This window comes from Rhinatrema bivittatum, chromosome 16 (assembly GCF_901001135.1).
Source record: "Rhinatrema bivittatum chromosome 16, aRhiBiv1.1, whole genome shotgun sequence".
Classification (NCBI taxonomy): domain Eukaryota; kingdom Metazoa; phylum Chordata; class Amphibia; order Gymnophiona; family Rhinatrematidae; genus Rhinatrema; species Rhinatrema bivittatum.
In genome coordinates this window covers 9,808,940-9,828,941 of record NC_042630.1, presented here as the reverse complement: position 1 = coordinate 9,828,941, position 20,002 = coordinate 9,808,940, and the positions used below count along the sequence as shown (strand labels likewise).

General features: G+C 48.4%; 2 protein-coding genes across 2 annotated transcripts; both read left to right on the top strand.

The window, feature by feature from the left end:
- The first annotated feature begins 5,402 nt into the window (after positions 1-5,402).
- On the top strand, positions 5,403-10,934 carry LOC115078645. The gene is made up of 6 exons (XM_029581588.1): positions 5,403-6,079; positions 6,246-6,297; positions 7,049-7,198; positions 7,375-7,428; positions 8,460-8,630; positions 10,405-10,934. Exons 3-6 carry the CDS (start codon positions 7,114-7,116, stop codon positions 10,896-10,898), a joined length of 804 nt encoding a protein of 267 aa, XP_029437448.1. The 5' UTR covers positions 5,403-6,079; positions 6,246-6,297; positions 7,049-7,113; the 3' UTR covers positions 10,899-10,934.
- LOC115078646 (protein mono-ADP-ribosyltransferase PARP15-like) lies at positions 10,802-17,726 on the top strand. Its single transcript, XM_029581589.1, has 4 exons — positions 10,802-11,018; positions 12,329-12,468; positions 16,625-16,802; positions 17,122-17,726. The coding sequence occupies exons 1-4, from the start codon at positions 10,934-10,936 to the stop codon at positions 17,400-17,402; spliced, it is 684 nt and encodes a 227-aa protein (XP_029437449.1). The 5' UTR covers positions 10,802-10,933; the 3' UTR covers positions 17,403-17,726.
- The last annotated feature ends 2,276 nt before the right edge of the window (positions 17,727-20,002 follow it).

Sequence of the window (20,002 nt, the reverse complement as noted above, 5' to 3'; positions counted from 1 at the left end):
AATCCCATGGAGATGAGGCTGTTAACCCCCCCCCCCCCCCGTGATGCAGGAGCCTCCTTTCCTGTGATTCTTGCAGACTGAAAGTGAAAGAGGCCGCTCAGAGCTCTCCCTTTTCCTCCCTCGCCAGTGCAAAAGAGGTTTCCGTCAGCAGGCGAGGGCGATGGAGGGGACAGGAGGCGGTTACAGCCTCCGCGCCAGGGTACCGGGGACCCCGGGGGAGGGGGACGTCGCCAAGAACCTGAGGCTTTTCAGAGACAAGGAAGGTAAAGTGGTGGTGAGGGGGGTGAGGACCAGCTCCAAAGACCAGAGAGGTGAGGGGAGTGGTGATGGGGGGGGGGGAGAGGACCAGCTCCAAAGACCAGAGAGGTAAGGGGAATGGTGATGGGGGGGAGAGAGGACCAGCTCCAAAGACAAGAGAGGTAAGGGGAGTGGTGATGGGGGGGGGGGATAGAGGACCAGCTCCAAAGACAAGAGAGGTATGGGGAGTGGTGATGGGGGGGGGGGGGGGGGAGAGGACCAGCTCCAAAGACAAGAGAGGTAAGGGGAGTGGTGATGGGGGGGGGGGGGGGGAGGACCAGCCCCTCCCGTCTTTAAGCAGGATGCAGTCTGAGGAAAGGAAGAGGAGTGGCCTAGTGTTTAGAGGGGACAGCGAAAGATCAGCCCTGCTATCAAACTGTGGCCAGGCACAAGCTGAACATTTCCTGCCACCATCCTGCCCTAAACTTCACAAAATAATAATAATAATAATACTGAAATCAGTGTGCGATGGGTCCAGCCCGGAAAATCTCCTGTGCAACAGACAGCGTCTCTCTCATTCCTGCCCTTCCTCAACTTAACATGCACAGGTTTTCCTTTCTCCCTTGCTGGAGTCCTCGCCAGCTCCTTCAAAGCCTCATCAGCTGGAGGTCCACGAGCCACCCCTCCCCCCTTCCCTGGGCTCTCACTCTCTGCTAGGGCAGCCGGCTTCCCCCCCCCCAGTGAGCCAGTCCTGCCTCTTCCCCATTCTATGCATGCAGTCCTGATTTTCCTAGGAACCTCGTCCGTGGGGGAAATCTCCACCTTTCTGCCCCTCACACCCAGGGCAAACCACTTTCTTTTCACGGGCCGCCTGCCTTTTTTTTTTCTTTCCTGATTCGCAGAACAGTTGGGAATGTCTTAGTGGTCGGGTGGAGCAGGGATATCCACTATGAATACCCATGGCATCTATCTGCATAAAGTGGAGGCAGTGCATGCAAATAACATCTCATGCATATTCATTATGGATATCCTGAAAACCAAACCTCTTTGCGGCACTCCAGGATCAGAGATGTCAAGTTGTCAAGTTGCTTCACCATCCATTGCTTCAGGTACCAACTTAGAATGTAAGCTCTCTGGGCCAGGGAACCATCTACCGTATCTGGCTGTAACCCACCTTGAGCTCACCCCCAGAAAGGTAAATAATTAAATCCTCATTCTTCTCCCCTCCCTTCACCCCTTGCTCCTTACACTCCCCCAACCCATCTGCCTTGGCTGGGGCTTCGAGACTCATCTCAAATAGATTTCATGAAAATCCATGCAGATACCCTAAACTCCAGATCTGGCTCAGACCTTTGTGTTCGGTGACAGAGCCGGGGATTATAACTGAGGCAGAGGGACATAGTGACTCCCCAGGGTCACAGAGAGAGAGAGAGAGAGGCGGTGACAGAGTCGAGGACTAGAGCAGAGGTAGCGGGAGATTGAGCGACGCCCCAGGATCCCACATGGAGTGGCAATGACATGACAGAGCCGGGGATTACAACTGAGGCAGAGGGACATAAAGTGACTCCCCAGGGTCACACACAGAGAGTCAGTGACAGAGCCGGGGATTACAACTGAGGCAGAGGGACATAAAGTGACTCCCCAGGGTCACACACAGAGAGTCAGTGACAGAGCCGGGGATTACAACTGAGGCAGAGGGACATAAAGTGACTCCCCAGGGTCACACACAGAGAGTCAGTGACAGAGCCGGGGATTACAAATGAGGCAGAGGGACATAAAGTGACTCCCCAGGGTCACACACAGAGAGTCAGTGACAGAGCCGGGGATTACAACTGAGGCAGAGGGACATAAAGTGACTCCCCAGGGTCACACACAGAGAGTCAGTGACAGAGCCGGGGATTAGAGCTGAGGCACATGGAGATAAAGTGACTCCCCAGGGTCACACACAGAGAGAGGCAGTGACAGAGTCGAGGACTAGAGCAGAGGTAGCGGGAGATTGAGCGACGCCCCAGAATCACACACGAAGAGGCAATAGACATGACAGAGTTGGGATTAGCACTGAGGCACAAGGTGATAAAGTGACTCCCTCAGGGGGGTCACTCACAGAGTCACTGAAAGAAGAATTTGAACCCTGCTCTCTAACAACCAGGCCGCTCACTCCCTCTCCTACTCCTCATTATAGCTCCCTCCCCTTTTTGCTTCTTCTCCTTCAGACCAGGAAAGGGTCCTAAGCAAGGAATGCCACCAGATGAAGGTGTCCGGCGCCGAAGAGCCAGTTGTAGTCCAGGTGATGCCTATGGCACCCATAGAAGACTCTGCGGGAGCTGATTTGGTCCCGTCCTCTTGTGACAAGCCCAGCATCTCAGCAGGTAACTCGGTGATGAGGTCCCCAAGACATAGGTTTCAATCTTCTCCCATCTTCCATGAAAAGGACCAGCAAAATGGTCCCAGAAGTCCTCACCCAAATCAGCCTAAAACGTACAAAGTAACCACTTTGAAAATTCAGGTGAAATGTGAACGACGCAGACCTTCTTGTCTCTCTCCCCCTGGATCCATTCACTGATGCTTCTCAAAATTAGCCAAAAAGGCGTGCAGAAATAATCCCTCAGGTTCCAGTTTAAATATGGCCGCCACTGCTCTCATGGGATCCTTTCCAGGCTGTAGCCACGCCCCCTTCCACTGCAAATCCTCTCTAAACAAAAGAGCTTTATCCACAGCAGGCCCAAAAGAGTGGAACTCCATACCACCAGAACTAAGACAAGAACAATGCCCAAACACTTTCAAAAAGAGACTAAAAACCTGGCTATTCGAACAAGCATTTGATTAAAGCCAAACAACTACTAGTTTCCTCACTAACATCCATCAGACTTTTTCCCCTCTTATCCTAGTTCACTCCCTTGTTGTAATGTAATTGCATTCTTATATGCTTATTATTGTTTTAATGTAAACCGAAATGATATGTAACTTTGCTACACGAATTGCGGTATATAAAAATGTCAAATAAATAAATAAATAAATACATTATTTATTTTATTTATTTGTTTTTTTTTTTTTATACCAAAGTATTGGTGAAGGCCTTCACTCCGGTTTACATTTTAAACAACGAGATACAGAGAACAATCAAATGATAACTTTAACATATAATATTAAACGAGGGGTATTTACATGTAGTATGTGCGAGAGGGGTTAGACGAGTAAAGACATTTTAATATGAAGAGGCTGTGTTGGAAAATACAGCAGGGGGGGTTGGGGTGGGCTGGGAGGGAACAAGAGGAGGAGAGTGAAGAATATACAAGGTGGAGGGCAGGGTGTGGAAATGGAGGAGAGGACAAGGTGGAGGAGGTAGGGGAAGTGCTGTGGCTGTCGAACATGTTGGCTTATCCAATCCCATCTTTGTATGCTCGTTTGAAGAGCCATGTTTTGAGTAGTTTTGTGAACATAGATGTGGTGTTTTGTGTCCGGAGGTTGGATGGGAGGGAGTTCCAGAGGTGGGGTCCGGCTATTGAGAATGCTCTATTCCTTGTGGGAATATTATGGGACATAAGCCCCTCACTGTGGGGCAAAACCAGGGAAGGAAGTGTGCCAGCCGCCATGCACAATAATAATACAAATAGTCTGCAGGAAAGAAATGCACGAAACGTCCTCTAGGGAGTGAGGAAAGATGATATCAGAACTCTATCAGAATTAGGGGGGGAGGAGGGGGCGATAACAATTGCTGTAACCACCGCCACTGTCCTGAAGGTAAAACCTAAGTAAACCAGGGAGGTGGCGCTGCTGTGCTGATCGTGATCAGAGCCCCAGTAACAGAGTAAATGACATCAGATGAAGACCAGAGGTCCGTCCAGTCTGCCCAGCAAGCTGCTTTGGGTGGTACCTGCCGCTCCGTGCAGCTTTCCGTCGGCAGGACGTCTGCAGGGGGATGCAGGCATCAGACTGATAGGCGTAAAGCCCGGATAGCTGAAGGCTGGTTCGGAGAGGAGGGGGATTTTAGAGCACAGTGAGTGTGGCCCTGGTAAAAATGCACACATAAAATATAAAATATTGGGGCGAAGCTTCACGCCTTTAGCTGGGACCTAGGCAGGCAAGCAAAGAAGTTACTTGTGTGGGAGCCATCTGAATGCACCAGAGCGGATTTCCTGCCACTGAGAAGGAAGTGCGCAGAACCAGAATGTGCACAAATTTGGCCACGTTAAAAAAAAAAAAAAGAGGCATTGGGAGGGAGGGAGGGGGAATGTGCAAAGTGCCTTTCAAGGGTGCAGTATGGATCTGCGTGCATTCCAGACCAATTGCAGGTAATGCAGAGGTTTGGGGTTTTTTTTTTAGGTAAAACCATAACACACGGCGTTGCAATAATCCGGTTGTGAGCCAAATACTGCCCGAGTCAACGGGCCTGATTGATGGAGTATCAAACCACTTTTTGTGGCCTAAAAAAACCCTTTTAGCAGGCTTTTGAGATGGGCAATAGTTCCGCGGTGACCTTTAACCACCCTGCCACCCAGACAAGATTCAAATGCAATTCACGCAGGTCAAAGTCAGGTTCTCCTGTGCCAGCTTAATTGCCCTACTAAAAGCCCGCCCAATAAAATGTATTAAAGGAGAAAGGAACAAGGCCTGCAGAGAGATCTGATGGCGTTTTGAGTTTAGCAAACTTTGTGGCTTTCCTCTGATGTCCTTAATATGTAGACTGTCAGGTTCTTTTGGGAAGGGACAGTGTACTTTTTACATACAAGGCAAAAAAAAAAAGTAATGTGTGGTATTTTCTGGTTTGGTTTTTTTCTGTTTTTTTCCCCATCAGCACCGGTCTCCTTTGAGGCAGAGGGGGTGCCCGAAAGCCCTCGTGCCCAGAGCTGCCCAGCAGTGAAAAGCGAATCCTTCCTGCCCAGCTCTCACATCTTCTGCCTGATAGAGAAACGCCTCAGAGAGAAGCTGGGGCGACTGTGCGCAGGCGTGGCGTGGTCTGTGAACCCCGGCCGCTCCCGCCTGACCTTCGAAGGGACGTCCTGCTGGCCAAAATCGCCCTCGGACAGCTCCTGGAAGCAGTGGTGCAGAAGTCGGTGGAGGTGCCGGGCTGCCAGCTAACGTTCCTGCTCCCGCTGAGCGAAACAAACTTTCTGGGAGAGGCCCTCCAGGACCTGGGGCTGGAGGTGGCCCTGCAGATTGAGAAGACGTCCGCGACCCTGCTGGGGCTGGAGACGAGGTCCTCCGTGACCTGCTTCACCACCAGACCCTGAACGCGGCCGAGGGCTGGAGGGAGCCGAGCGAAGCCGGGGGCGGGCAGGCGCTCCTGGCCGCCTTGCTGCAGAAGCTGAACCGTCCTCGCAAGCGGGTGGACGTCAGGGTCACCCCCGTGGGGGCGGCAGCGGTCATCCTTGTGGTGGGCTGCAGCAGGGGCGTGCGCACGGTGGTCACCGAGCTGGAGGCATTCCTGAGCAGCAGGGACGAGCCGGCCGAGCTCCCCCCGCCGGCATCCACTGTGCCCTCGTGCGACCCGCTGGAGGAAAGGCTCGATGTCCCTCACCCCGGCCTGGCAGCGTCCTTTGAGCGGCTCCTCACGCTGCTGGGCTTGGAGGGCTCCTTGCAGGGCAAAGTGACCTGGAGACCAGCCCCTTCCCCTCCCCCGGCTGTGCTGCTGAGAGGAGGGAAGCAGGACGTGGGACGCGCCAGGGAGGAGGTGACCAGGAGACTCCAGGGCCTGGTCAGCGACAGCCTGGTCCTGGACAAGCCAGGGGCCCTGCACTACTTCCGTGGCGAGGGGAAGGGCTACCTCTCCCTGCTGCTGAAGACCCACAAGTGTCTGGTGTTGCTACAGGACAGAAAGACAGAGCTCAGTGACGTGAGGGAGGTAATGGCATCCAGTTCTCTTCTCCTCCGTGAGGCTGCCCCCTGTGTGAGTGTGGCCTGACCCCAGGTCAGAGAGAGAGCGAGCGAGAGACAGACAGACAGTGGCAGAGCCCTTGCTCTTACGGGTATTAGGTCCAGAAACTAAACGATTGCATTCTGCTTTCTAGGAATTTTGTTGTCCAAAACCTCTGCAGGCTCCAGCAGCAGCAGCTCCAGGAGGTAAGATGCAAGATTACTCAGCCAGCCCTTCCCTTGCTAATCTTAAGTGAACTGGGATGGATGGGGTAGGAGGGCGCTGCCGTACTGATCATCATCATCAGGCACCCCTCCCCCCCCCCCCACATCACAGGAAGAAGAGGAGGAAGCAAAGCCACAGGCGAGCCGAGAGTTTGGGAAATCGAACCCATACCTCAATACCCGGCATCGTGGGGGGTTCCCGAACCACCACCTGATCAGGACTGCTCCTTAAAAGTGCTCGTGTACATATCAGTTATCCTCGCTGCAACTGTGCCAATCCCGGGTGATCCTGGTTCCACACCCCCCTGCCCCTTGACTACGTTTTCCTATGATACAGCGACCCCTTGACCCTGCAGCGGGTTTACTGAGCCTCCCTGTGTGACCTTGCGCAGCCGCCTAACCTCCCCATGCGGCCTGCAGGTCATCACTTGACCTCCCTGGGCCCACGTTTGGATTGGGGAAGGATGGCTCTGCTCCTCCCGCTGCCGGCCTGCTCTGTAGGGTAAGGGCCAGAACCACCTGGAGCTGCCTGCCGTGTCCTTCGACGCCTACCAGGGGGGGGACGCTGTGCCCAGGGGCGGCCGTTTCAAACCTTCCTCCAGGCAAGGGGCTCGGTCGCTTCCCCCTGCATCCTGGGAGGGGCTGGGAGATTGGTGGGAGGGGCTGGTAATGTTGGGTCTCTGCGGTGCCCCTCTCACCTCTGACTTTACGCTTCCCGGCCTTGTCTCTGCAGATTTAAGGTTTCATTCCTTCCAGCAGTCGGGGTGCGCGGCTCGTGTGCACGTTAGAAACGTGGCCATGGAAAGCAGGCCGGGCAAGGTGGAGGCCGAAGAGGCGGACGTGATTATTAATCCCGTGAGCTCAGCCTACGACTGCACGGACTGTGAGTTACCCACCAGAGACGGGGGGGAGGGAGGGAGAGGGCAAGAGAGAAAGAGGAGGGAGAGAGAATGTGACAGACAGACAGACAGATGGGAAGTTCAATATTTTGCCTTTTTGATGGCTTTCTCCCTCCCACCTTGTCGGGGGTCCTCACCTCCACCTCTGTGGATTTCGCAGCTCCTCTCTTCTTTGCCGCTGGAGACTCGGTCCAACAGGAATTCAGGAGGAAAGGTGAGAGCCCGTCCTGTAAACCCACAGTCCTGCCGGCCATGCTCGGCCTGTCCCTCCATCCTGGTTGTGTGTGTGTGTGTGTGGTGGGGGGGGGGGGCAGTCTGAGCCTGGCGTGCCCCCGGCCTATGAGACTATCCCTGCTGTATTTATCTGACGCTCATGCCAGGCCTGGCCACTGACTTCCCCAGGGGTCAGAGGCAGGTCATACAGCCCCCCCAAACCCTGCCCATGAAATCTGCAGGGACAGAAGACGGCCATTTTTTTTTTATCATCATGAAGAGCAAAGAGAAACAAAAGTCTCCCCCAAGCTCCATTTGTGGGGTCCCCCTAACACCCGGTGTATCTCGTGGGAACTTTCATTCACTTTATATAAGTGTCTTGCACCTCCAGGTGCTGTGCCTATGTATTTCTGTCCACGTGTCTCTACATGTGCGTGTGTGTGTGTGTGTGTGGGGTGTCGTGTGGGGTGTGTGCCTGTGTGTGTGTGTGTGTCTGTCTGTGTGGGGTGTGTGTGTGTGTGTCTGTCTGTGTGCGTGCCTGTGTGTGTGTGCGCATCTCTACATGTGTGTCTATGTGTCTCTACATGTGCGTGTGTGTGTGTGTGTGTGGGGTGGGGTGTGTGTGTGTGTGTCTGTCTGTCTGTGTGCGTGCCTGTGTGTGTGTGTGCATCTCTACATGTGTGTTTATGTGTCTCTACATGTGCATGTGTGTGTGTGTGTGCGCATCTCTACATGTGTGTTTATGTGTCTCTACATGTGCATGTGTGTGTGTGTGCGCATCTCTACATGTGTGTCTATGTGTCTCTACATGTGCGTGTGTGTGTGTGGGGTGGGGTGTGTGTGTGTGTGTCTGTCTGTGTGCGTGCCTGTGTGTGTGCATCTCTACATGTGTGTTTATGTGTCTCTACATGTGCATGTGTGTGTGTGTGTGCGCATCTCTACATGTGTGTCTATGTGTCTTGGTTACCCAGAGCGTTACCTTAATATCTACTTCACCTTTTCTGGATTTCCACCTACTTTTCCCCCTCTCAGAAGACAGATACGGGCTGACGTGCACAGGACCCGGCAAGCTGAGGTGTAAAATTATTATCCACGTCAGACAGATCTGCCTGCTGAGCCAGCAAGACACCCTGAAGAAGATCCTCGAAGACTGCGACAGCAAACGGGAATATCGCTCCGTCTGCCTGTTCATCAGCCACACAGGTACGCGCAGCGTTGGACTCCACGCCCCCAGGTCTCCCAGGGTCCTAGATTCCAGTGTCGCAAAGGTGCTCTGGCGGCCATGCTCAAAGCAAGTCAGTCTTGCTATGGCTGAAGGCCCGGCTAGGGCTGGTGAACCCCCACAGGGCTTCAGGACAGACGCAGACTGAGCCGGAGGATCTTCGGCCTATACCAGCCACCTCCTCCGCAGCTTGGGCCCTTGGGGTCTAGTGACCAGCAGGACTTGGACTGTGGCTGGAGTTGAAGTGCAACCTGGAGCTTGGAGTCTGAGGCGAGGCGAGGCTGGAGCCTAAGATAGAGCAGGACTGGAGTCTGGAACAGACAGAACGGGACTGGACTGAACAGAGAACAAGGGACACAAAAGCCAGAAGGAAACAGGCTAGAAAGCAGGCCAGAGAAGGCAAACAAGGTAGAGCAAGGCAAGCTTGGAAGGCCCAGAGGCCACAGAGTGATCCAAGGCAGGACAGGGCCAAGCGAGAGCCAAGGAGACTCAATGACAAGGCCTTGAGCAGAGCCAGAGGCAGGGTTAAATAGGCTGAGCCCTGCTGAGTCATGGGATCATGGAGACTATGCCTGGAGCGAGGCTAGGAGCAGCAACACAGGTGCCTCTGGTGGCTGGGAGGCTGCATTACAGGCAGGATCACAAGAAATCTGAAGCAGCCGCACCGGCGGTTCAGTCTGACATCACCTTAAGCAAAACATCGTTTTGCTGAAAATGCATCAGATAGGTGTGCACGCAACGGAGGCAGAGCATGGCAAATCCGTCTCATGCGTATCCTTCGTGGATTTCCCGAAAATCAGGCCTGCGTGGGGTTCTTGAGGACACCAGAACTGGCAAGCATTCCCTGAACCCATTGCGTTTATTGCGGGGATGGCAAAAGAACAACGGTGTCTGTGTTTGTATCCTTTCTCTCTTAGAGGGCGTCCCCCCCATCGGAGGCTGCTGGGTTCCTGGTGGATGCCCTGGCCGCGGCGGCAGCTCGGCTGACCCGGCTCACGCTGATAAAGATCGTCAGCGATGAGGAAACACTCAGCAACGCCTTCCAGAGCAAGCTGGAGTCCTGCTGCGGGGAAGCTCGTGCCCAAGGAGCACAGACCAGCCTCCCTCTTCGAAGGTGTGGGCGTCAGATCGGAAGGGACACGGAATCCGTTCTTTTACAGTGGATTTGCTATTCCCTGCCACATGTTCTAGGGACAAAAAAATTAGACAGAGCCTGGCAAAAAGATGTTATTTATTTCACGTAAAAGGCATTTGTTTATCGTCTAACAGAATATATCTTCCTAAGCGATTCACAACATAAATTCAAGCATAAATAACAATAAAAATACAAAAATAAAATAAAAAAAAAATACATAAAAACGCAGTCAAACCTACAAACAATTTCCTTTGACGCCTCTACTGGGCAATCTCAGAAAAAGGACATTTCAGGGATGAACTCAAGCCATTGGAATATGAACAGGGATGGCAGCTTTATCTGGATCCTGTCCCAAGAGGAATCTCCTGGCTCTTAAGTTTTTTAGAGCCCTGTGGGAAGTTTCTCAGGGGTTCGTGCAGGAAATCTGCCAATTCTGTTAGGAACTCGGATACATTAGATGGACTCCTAGAAACTGAAAATAGCAGGGGAGACTCTGGCAAAATGCAGAAACCGAGAATCCAGAAAAGACAATCTTTAGCAGCTTAGCGGGTGAAGGGCTGGGGAGATGTTTGTCTGCGGAGCACTATATATAACCTTGTTCCATATCCTTGATCTTGCAGCTGTGATTGACTGGGTCACATCCAACTCTGCCAGTGAAAGCTCCCAGGCCACCGAGGTCAGCTGGCAGCAGCTCAGAGCAAAATCTGCCAGCAAGCCCGCCGAGCTCCAGCTCTTTGCTGAGAAACAAGAGACGCTCAGGAGGGCATCCCAGACCATCGGCACGCACTTCGCCTCGCTGTACTCCCAGCACGTCCTCCAACACCCGGCCCTGCGGCACCTAACCGAGCGCCACCTGCAGGAAATGCACCCCCAGCTGTGCCGCTCGGGCGTGGCAAAGGACTGCCTGAAACTGGAGGGCACGGAGCCAGAGGTGGAGAGGGCCAGGGACCTGGTGGAGCGGGCCCTGCGGGAGCTGAAGGCCCCAGAGGAGGAGGCGGAGCGGAAGTGGCTCCTGGCTGTCGCCCCGGTGGCAGTACGAGGAGCAGAAGGCACTGAAGGACTTCAGCACCCTGGACAGCTGCCAGCTGGAGCCGAGGCTATCAGCTGGGGCTAGCAGAGGTCAACCTGAAGTGCCAGGGCTGGAGGGAGATGATCGTGAATATTCAGGGCATGCAGGCGCTGGTGCCAGAAGAAAACAAGTATTTCCATGTTCGGAGGAAGGAGAAACTAACAGGTCAGGGCCCCTATTACTATTCGCTTTACTAGGCATTCTGTCAGCCTACACGGTGACGATGGGCAAGGAGAGTTGGAGGAAGATCTGCACATGTATGTCTTTTACATTTTCTTCCCTGAGTCCCACTATTTGACTGTCTGTGCTGTATTCATGCTTTACATGTATCAGTGTGACTCCTGCACGGGGCTCTGATGAAGATCTGCTCTTCAGCTGTCCATGCTGTATTCATGCTTTACATGTATCAGTGTGATGCCTGCACAGGGCTCTGATGAAGATCTGCTCTTCAGCTGTCTATGCTGTATTCATGCTTTACTTATATCAGTGTGATGCCTGCATGGGGCTCTGGTGAAGATCTGCTCTTCAGATGTCTGTGCTGTATTCATGCTTTACTTATATCAGTGTGATGCCTGCACGGGGCTCTGATGAAGATCTGCTCTTCAGCTGTCTGTGCTGTATTCATGCTTTACTTATATCAGTGTAATGCCTGCATGGGGCTCTGGTGAAGATCTGCTCTTCAGCTGTCTGTGCTGTATTCATGCTTTACATATATCAGTGTGATGCCTGCACAGGGCTCTGATGAAGATCTGCTCTTCAGCTCTCTGTGCTGTATTCATGCTTTACATGACACCTGCATGGGGCTCTGATGAAGATCTGCTCTTCAGCTCTCTGTGCTGTATTCTTGCTTTACATGACACCTGCATGGGGCTCTGATGAAGATCTGCTCTTCAGCTGTCTGTGCTGTATTCATGCTTTACTTATATCAGTGTGATGCCTGCATGGGGCTCTGGTGAAGATCTGCTCTTCAGCTGTCTGTGCTGTATTCATGCTTTACATATATCAGTGTGATGCCTGCACAGGGCTCTGATGAAGATCTGCTCTTCAGCTCTCTGTGCTGTATTCATGCTTTACATGACACCTGCATGGGGCTCTGATGAAGATCTGCTCTTCAGCTGTCTGTGCTGTGTTCATGCTTTATGTGTATCAGTTCGACGCCTGCAAGGGGCTCTGATGAAGATCTGCTCTTCAGCTGTCTGTGCTGTATTCATGCTTTACATGACACCTGCATGGGGCTCTGATGAAGATCCACTCTTCAGCTATCCATGCCATATTCATGCTCTACGTTTATCATGTTATGTTTCCATGGTGCTCTGATGAAGATCCATACTGTTTTCATGCATTAATAACATTTTTTAGGCGGGATCTGAAAATGAACTGTTACTAGAGTGCTATCAGTATACTGTATTATTATTGTAAGTTGTGCTTTGCTGCATAATTAATTCCTGTCTATTTTTAATTATTGCCTCCTGCAGAGAAGGGGCTTCCAGCTTTCTGGGAGGAAGTTGCTGGCAGTAGGAAAGCCCAGATGGTAATGCTGAGCCGCGACTCACTGGAGTACAAGACGGTGGAGAAACGCTTCAACCTGTCTGCGTCCCACTACCAGATTCAATCTGTGAGTCCCTGCTCAAGTTGGGGAAGATGCCCTGTGGATGCACAATGTATTGGAGGTGTTATGTTATAACCAGAGTGATCAAGGGGAGGAGCCAGCTGTCGTGGTACACGTGGGCACCAACGACATAGGAAAATGTGGGAGGGAGGTTCTGGAAGCCAAATTTAGGCTCTTAGGTAGAAAGCTTAAATCCAGAACCTCCAGGGTAGCTTTCTCTGAAATGCTCCCTGTTCCACGTGCAGGTCACCAGAGGCAGGCAGAGCTCCGGAGTCTCAATGCGTGGATGAGACGATGGGGCAAGGAAGAGGGATTCAGTTTTGTTAGGAACTGGGGAACCTTTTGGGGAAGGGGGAGTCTCTTCCGAAGGGATGGGCTCCACCTTAACCAGGGTGGAACCAGACTGCTGGCGCTAACCTTTAAAAAGGAGATAGAGCAGCTTTTAAACTAGAACAAAGGGGAAAGCCGACAGTCGCTCAGCAGCGCATGGTTCGGAGAGAGGTATCTTCAAAGGATACTAATGATGCATTAGAATTAGGGCATCCCGACAGTGAGGCTCCAATAATTAGAAAAGTAGTCCAAGTGTCTGTAACTAAAAACTCACCTGAGCTAAAAAATTCTAACTTATCCCTATCAATTAAAAAGCAGAATGAAAATACAAACAAAAAACAAACTTTGAAATGTTTGTATGCTAATGCCAGAAGTCTAAGAAGTAAGATGGGAGAATTAGAATGTATAGCAGTGAATGATGACACAGACTTAATTGGGATCTCAGAGACATGGTGGAAAGTGGATAACCAATGGGACAGTGCTATACCGGGGTACAAATTATATCGCAGTGGCAGAGAGAAGCATCCTGGTGACAGGGTGGTGCTTTTTGTCTGGGATGGCATAGAGTACAACAGGATAAAGATCCTGCATGAGACTAAATGCACAATCGAATCTTTATGGGTAGAAATCCCTTATTGTGTTGGGGAAGAGTATAATGATAGGAGTATACTACCGTCCACCTGGCCAAGATGGTGAGGTAAACAGTGAAATGCTAAGATAATTATGGGAAGCTAACCAAATTGGCAGTGTGGTAATAATGGGAGATTTCAATTATCCCAATATTGACTGGGTAAGGACATTAGGACATGCTGGAGAGATAAAGTTCGTAGATGCTTTATGGAGCAATTGGTTCAGGAACTGACAAGAGAGGGAGCAATTTTAGATCTAATTCTCAGCGGAATGCAGGATTTTGTGAAAGAGGTAATATGATCAAATTTGAATTAATGACTGGAAGGGGGGATAGTAAATAAATACACAGCTCTAGCACTACACTTGCAAAAGGCAAACTTTGATAAAATGAGAAAAATAGTTAGAAAAAACTGAAAGATGCAGCTGCAAAGGTTAAGAGTGTGCAACAGGTGTGGACATTGTTAAAAATACCATCCTATCCTAGAAGCACAGTCCAGATATATTCCACACATTAAGAAAGGTGGAAGGAAAGCCAAATGACTACCAGCATGGTTAAAAAGTGAGGTGAGAGGCTATTTTAACATAAATATCATCATTCAAAAATTGGAAGAAGGATCCATCAGAAGACAATAGGATAAAGCACAAGCATTAGCAAGTTAAATGTAAGACACTGATAAGGCAGGCCAAGAGAACATTTGAAATTAAGTTGGCCATAGGGGCAAAAACTCATAATAAAAACTTTTAAAACTATTTCTGAAGCAGAAAACCTGCAAGGAAGTTTGTTGTCTATTAGATGATAAAAGGGTTAAAGGGGCCTTTAGGAAAGATAAGACCATCGTGGAAAGACTAAACAAATTCTTTGTTTACTGAAGAGGATGCTGGGGAGATACCCGTTCTGGACACGGTTTTCAAGGATGATGATTTAGATGAACTTAATCAAATCGTGGTGAACCTAGATGTGGTAGGCCAGATTGTCAAACAAAAGAGTAGAAAATCACCTGGACTGGATGGCATGCACCCCAGGGTTCTGAAAGAACTAAAAACCTATTACAATTAATTTGTAACCTATCATTAAAATCATCCATTGTACCTGAAGACTGGATAGTGGCCAATGTAACCCCGATATTTAAAAAGGGCTCCAGGGGCAATCCAGGAAACTATAGACCGATGAACCTGACTTCAGTGCTGGGAAAAATCGTGGAAACTGTTATAAAGAATTAAATCACAGAACATTTATATAGATATGGTTTAATGGGACACAGCCAGCATGGATTTACCCAAAGGAAGTCTTGCCTCACCAATCGCTATATTTTTTTGAAGGAGTGAATAAACATGTGGATAGAAGTAAACTGGTAGATGTGGTGTATTTGGATTTTCAGAAGGCGTTCAACAAAGTCCCCCATGAGTGACTCTTAAGAAAACTTAAAAGTCATAGGATAGGAGGCAATGTCCTTTTGTGGACAGAAAACTGTTTAAAAAAAACAACAGGAAAAGAGAATAGTATTCACAGTGGAAAAGGGTAAACAGTGGAGTGCCTCAGGGATCTGTACTTGGACCGGTGCTTTTTAAGATATTTATAAATGATCTAGAAAGGCATATGACAAGTGAGGTGATCAAATTTGCATTTGACACAAAATTATGCAGAGAATTTAAATCTCAAGTAGATTGTGAGGAATTGCAGAAGGACTTTGTGAGACTGGAAGATTGGGCTTCCAAATGGCAGATGAAATTTAATGTGGACAAGTGCAAGGTGTTGCATATAGGGAAAAATAACCCTTGCTGTAGTTACACGATGTTAGGTTCCATATTAGGAGCTACCTCCCAGGAAAAAGATCTAGGCGTCATATTAGATAATACATTGAAATCGTCGGCTCAGTGTGCTGCAGCAGTCAAAAAAGCAAATAGAATGTTAGGAATTATTAGGAAGGGAATGGTTAATAGAATGGAAAATATCATAATGCCTCTGTATCGCTCCATGGTGAGACCACACCTTGAATACTGTGTACAATTCTGGTTGCCGAATCTCAAAGAAAATATAATTGTACTGGAGAAAGTACGAAGAAGGATAACCAGAATGATAAAGGGGATGGAACAGCTCCCTTATGAGGAAAGGCTGAAGAGGCTTGGAGAAGAGATGGCTGAGTGGGGATATGATAGAGGTCTATAAAATAATGAGTGATGTGGAACAAGGAAATGTTAATCAGATGTTTACTATTTCGAAAAGTATATAGACCAGGGGACACACAATGAAGTTACTAAGTGATACATTTAAAACTAATAAGAGAAAATATTTTTTTACTCAAGGCATAATTAAGCTCTGGAATTCATTGCCAGAGAATGTGGTGAAAGCTCTTAGTCTAGCTGAGTTTAAAAAAGGTTTGGACAAGTTCCTGGAGGAAATGTCCATTAACAATTATTTAGGGAGAGTTGCAAAAATCCACTGTTTATTCTTGGGTTAAGCAGTTTGGAATCTCTCTACCCCTTGGGATCCTGCCAAGTACTTGTGACCTGGATTGGCCACTGTTGGAAACAGGATACTGGGCTTGATGGACCTTTGGTCTGAACTAGTATGGCAAGTCTTATGTTGTTATGTTCTAAGGACTAGGGGGGGCACTCCATGAAGTTATCAAATAGCTCATTTAAAACAAATCGGAGAAAATTCTTTTTCATGCAGCGCATAATTAAGCTCTGGAACTCATTGCAGGAGGATGTGGTTACAGCAGTTAGTGTAACTGGGTTTAAAAAAGGTTTGGATAATTTCTAGAGATGAAGTCCATAAACTGCTATTAATCAATAAGGAATAGGAGCTTGAGATCTATTTAATGTTTGGGTACTTGTGACTTGGATTGCCACTGTTGGACACAGGATACTGGGCTTGATGGACCCAATATGGCATGATTTATGTTGTTATGTCCTGAAGTTGGTTTTCTGTTCTGTGTTTAGTGTATACACTGCTGTAATAGTTAAATAGATATTTCAAGGCACATATACTATGGATTACACAAGTCACTTGGACACAAGGAAGACCCTACCTCAAAAGGCTTACTGTGTGGAAGAATGCTGGCACCCTGTTTTGTGAATTCAAGGTAAATTACTTCCATATCAAGTGCAATGGCGACACCATGTGGTCACAGAGGATATTGCAGGCCTCATTTAATTTTCTGATAATCTGCACCTATTAGGATCATTTTGCATGTTTCAGGTTGAAAGGATTCAGTGTATCCCCCTCTATGAGGCATATAGTCTTCGGAAGAAGCAGATGGAGGAGAAGAATGGGCAGGAAACCCAGAATGAGAGGATCCTGTTTCATGGCACCTGTTGGGAAACCACTTTGTTGATATGTGAACATGGCTTTAACCGGAGCTTGAACCAGCGATCAGGTGAGTCAGCAGGAAACAGAAACTGGAAGAGTCACTTTATCTTTATCTCCTTGTGTATCATCTCTACTTTCCGGTTCTGTCACTGATTTTGTGAGTGTGAGGAGTCACTTTATCTCCCTGTGCCTCAGCTCTAATTCCTGGCTCTACCACTGCTCTGAAGTCACTTTACCTGAGAGAGAGAGAGTGAGAGGGAGAGAGAGAGAGAGAATACTCAGTCCCAGAAGACCTATATCTAAAGCCACGTCACATAGACATCAAAGAGCAGCCATGTCTGGGGTATATGGATTTATGAACAATATTCTTTGTGTGATTTCTGCAGTGCATGGCCGTGGAGTTTACTTTGCAGTGAATGCTGAAATCTCCACAGGACCCAATTATTCCAAGCCGAACAGCGATGGCCTCCGGGTCATAATCCAGGCACGAGTATTAACCGGGAAGTACACGCACGGGCAGGCTGGCCTGAAGGCTGCACCATCGCGCTCTGCCTCCTCAGGCCGTGACCTCTTTGACAGCGTGGTGGATAAGGTGGAATCGCCTTCCACCTTCGTTATCTTCCATGACTCGCAGGCCTATCCGGAATATCGAATAACCTTCAAATAAAAGCCAGAGAGAGGAGGACCTTGCCAGATGGGGAGTCTGGGCATTAAAGATGGCAGATGAAATTTTACATGGACAAATGCAAAGTGATGCATGCACATAGGGAAAAATAATCCCAACTAGGCGTGCTCAGTGCTGGAGATACCACTTAGGAAAATGATCTTGGAACAACTGTGGACAACTCACTGACATCCTCAGCTCATTGTTTGGCACTAAGAGCTTGCTAGAGTTTAGATATTATCTTGCCGTGAAGTAGGGGTCTAGGTATCTGTTCTAGATCATCTAATGCGCTTGGAATCCACAAATAAAACTTTCCTGATCAGCAGATGCAAGCAATTGTATGTTTTACTTTTGTACTTTATGTTATGTATGCAATCCGCTTAGCACAGGTGGAATATAAATTATATAAAATAAAATAAGTAAATGCAGTGTGTGACAAGATTTCAAGATATTGGTTATTATGGGTCCCACTCCTCAAGCAGAAATCGATCAGGTTGATAATATCCCGGTTCCTTGGCCAGACCATTATATCATAAGGTCTGTCCAGCACTGAATGCCTTGAAGTGATGTTAGAGATTAAAGCTTGAGGAACTGCTTAGCCTGGAATCTCCTTATGGGAAACCGTTCTACTAGTGGGATGGTCACAGCTGGACGTTTGAGCTACGGAGATCTGTAAACAAGCGAGATCCCGTTTGGGCCTCAGTCTCGTTCTGTGACAAAATCCGTCCTATGGGATTCATTAGAGATGAGAGTTTTGGAAAATCGAACTAGAAAATTGGAAAGAGCACGGAGCAAGGCTCCAGGTGAATTAACTGGGGCGTAATTGGAAATGTCGGGTGGCTGTTTTAGAAAAAAGAAAAAAAAAAGCGCGCACTCGAAAATTGTGCCTTTAATTTTTAAAATGATTAATGACCGCAGCGTGGGTTATTTACAGTCGCGCGTTTCTTTTTATCACCCTGCATGGAGTTTATGTTCGTCCCATCGCTTAAGGTCGCACGTGTGAAGATGACGAGCTGTGCTGAGCTCTGACGTTCCCTGCCAATTCCAATGGAATCCTTATCAGACCATGTGCTTTTTTGGTCCCATCCTGTGCTGTTCTGCTCTTTTTTTATCTATTAAATGGTATTTAAGGTATTGCCCATGGTCTTGGTGTGCTCTCCACCTTCCTCCCAATCTTATACTGCTATTATTTTGTTTATAAAAATATACATGGTAGGGATAGGTATTCATTTTATTACTTTATGTGCATATTTTTATGCATGTACATGAGTGTGCATGCACAGAAAAACGCATTCCACATGGGAAACGAAACTAACCAAAACGAAATTTAAAAACACGATGACAAAAAAAGCAAGGAAAACAAATTAATACAATTTTACCTTTGCACACGTCAACTACTTTTACTTGTAAACTTTCCTTACAATGCATCTCACATCTTGCAGCTTTGGAGCATATTAACATTGAATTGCACACCCAGCATTTCAATACTGCTTTCCACAATTACTTTGTTTATTTTTGAGTTTTAAGCTTTGGGGGTTTTTTTTATGAGGTTTGACTCATTTTGAAGCCAATTTTCAAAGGGTTTAGGCTCCTAATTTTTGGAGATAGACTCCTAAATTGACCTATTTGAAAATGTACTAGGTCCGAGTCCCTAAATTTAAGAGGCCTAAAAAGTGGGCAGCTGTGGCAGTGGAGTTAGGGCTGGGGGAAAACGTTAGGTGCTTAGCACTGATTTTCAACACCAGGAGCCTAAATCTCGGAAAATTCATCCCAGACCTAAATTTAGATGAATTTTTGCCAGAAAATGTCGGCTTCTCTGTTTGACTGGATGTCATTCTCTTTGGGTCTACAATTCTAATAGGATCTGACTTGCCAGCTGCCTGCAGTATTTCCAGGGTTTAGCAAGGGAAAGCAAAGACAGATTATAACTGCTAATTCATGATCTCTCCTTCTACCTTTCCTCTGCCAGCCACAGTAATTGGAAAAGGAAACGTTTCTACTTAAGCCTCACCAGGCTGCTCTAACCCCTCCATAACTTGTTCTTTGCTCCTCTCCCTAACCGGTGCATTGCATTAGGATAAGCCTTACACACATAAATAAATACATCAATAACTGCAATAGGGTTTGTCGCTGCTGAAAAACCTGGAAGCTCTGGAGGGAGAGCTGGAAAAAAAAAGGAAGGAAAATGGAAAGAAAACAGGGAAAGGAATGAGGAGAAGCCAGAAGATGAATGGTGAGGAGTAAGGTCAGTATGGTGTGGGGGGAAAAGGGAACGGTAAGAATGCTTTTGGGTTTTTACTTTTCAATTTGAACATCCAGTTATGTGACTGGAAGTTTCTAATTAATTTGAGAACAATTTTCAGAAGCCCTAGGCTGAGGTAAATTGACTGAACCCCCCTGCCCCCTTTCCTTGACTAAAATTATGTGCAGGGATCAATGACGCATGCACCTTTAGGTGGGCGAGAACTAGGCAGGCCCGGGGCTTTGTTAGAGATAAGGGGAGGGGGAAACCGCATGCAGATTCCATTTTCAAATCTACGGCACCGTCGTCAAGAGCAAAGGCGCCTAAAGGCAACGCAGGTGAAAGTCTTGCCGGCTATTTT

Excerpts from the sequence above, each read along its gene's own strand:
- LOC115078645 (XM_029581588.1), top strand. The coding sequence starts at position 7,114 with ATGGAAAGCAGGCCGGGCAAGGTGGAGGCCGAAGAGGCGGACGTGATT. Across the intron at positions 7,429-8,459 it reads ACAGGAATTCAGGAGGAAAG|AAGACAGATACGGGCTGACG; the intron begins GTGAGAGCCCGT and ends TCCCCCTCTCAG. Across the intron at positions 8,631-10,404 it reads CCTGTTCATCAGCCACACAG|CTGTGATTGACTGGGTCACA; the intron begins GTACGCGCAGCG and ends TTGATCTTGCAG.
- LOC115078646 (XM_029581589.1), top strand. The coding sequence starts at position 10,934 with ATGATCGTGAATATTCAGGGCATGCAGGCGCTGGTGCCAGAAGAAAAC. Across the intron at positions 11,019-12,328 it reads GAGGAAGGAGAAACTAACAG|AGAAGGGGCTTCCAGCTTTC; the intron begins GTCAGGGCCCCT and ends TGCCTCCTGCAG. Across the intron at positions 12,469-16,624 it reads CCCACTACCAGATTCAATCT|GTTGAAAGGATTCAGTGTAT; the intron begins GTGAGTCCCTGC and ends TGCATGTTTCAG.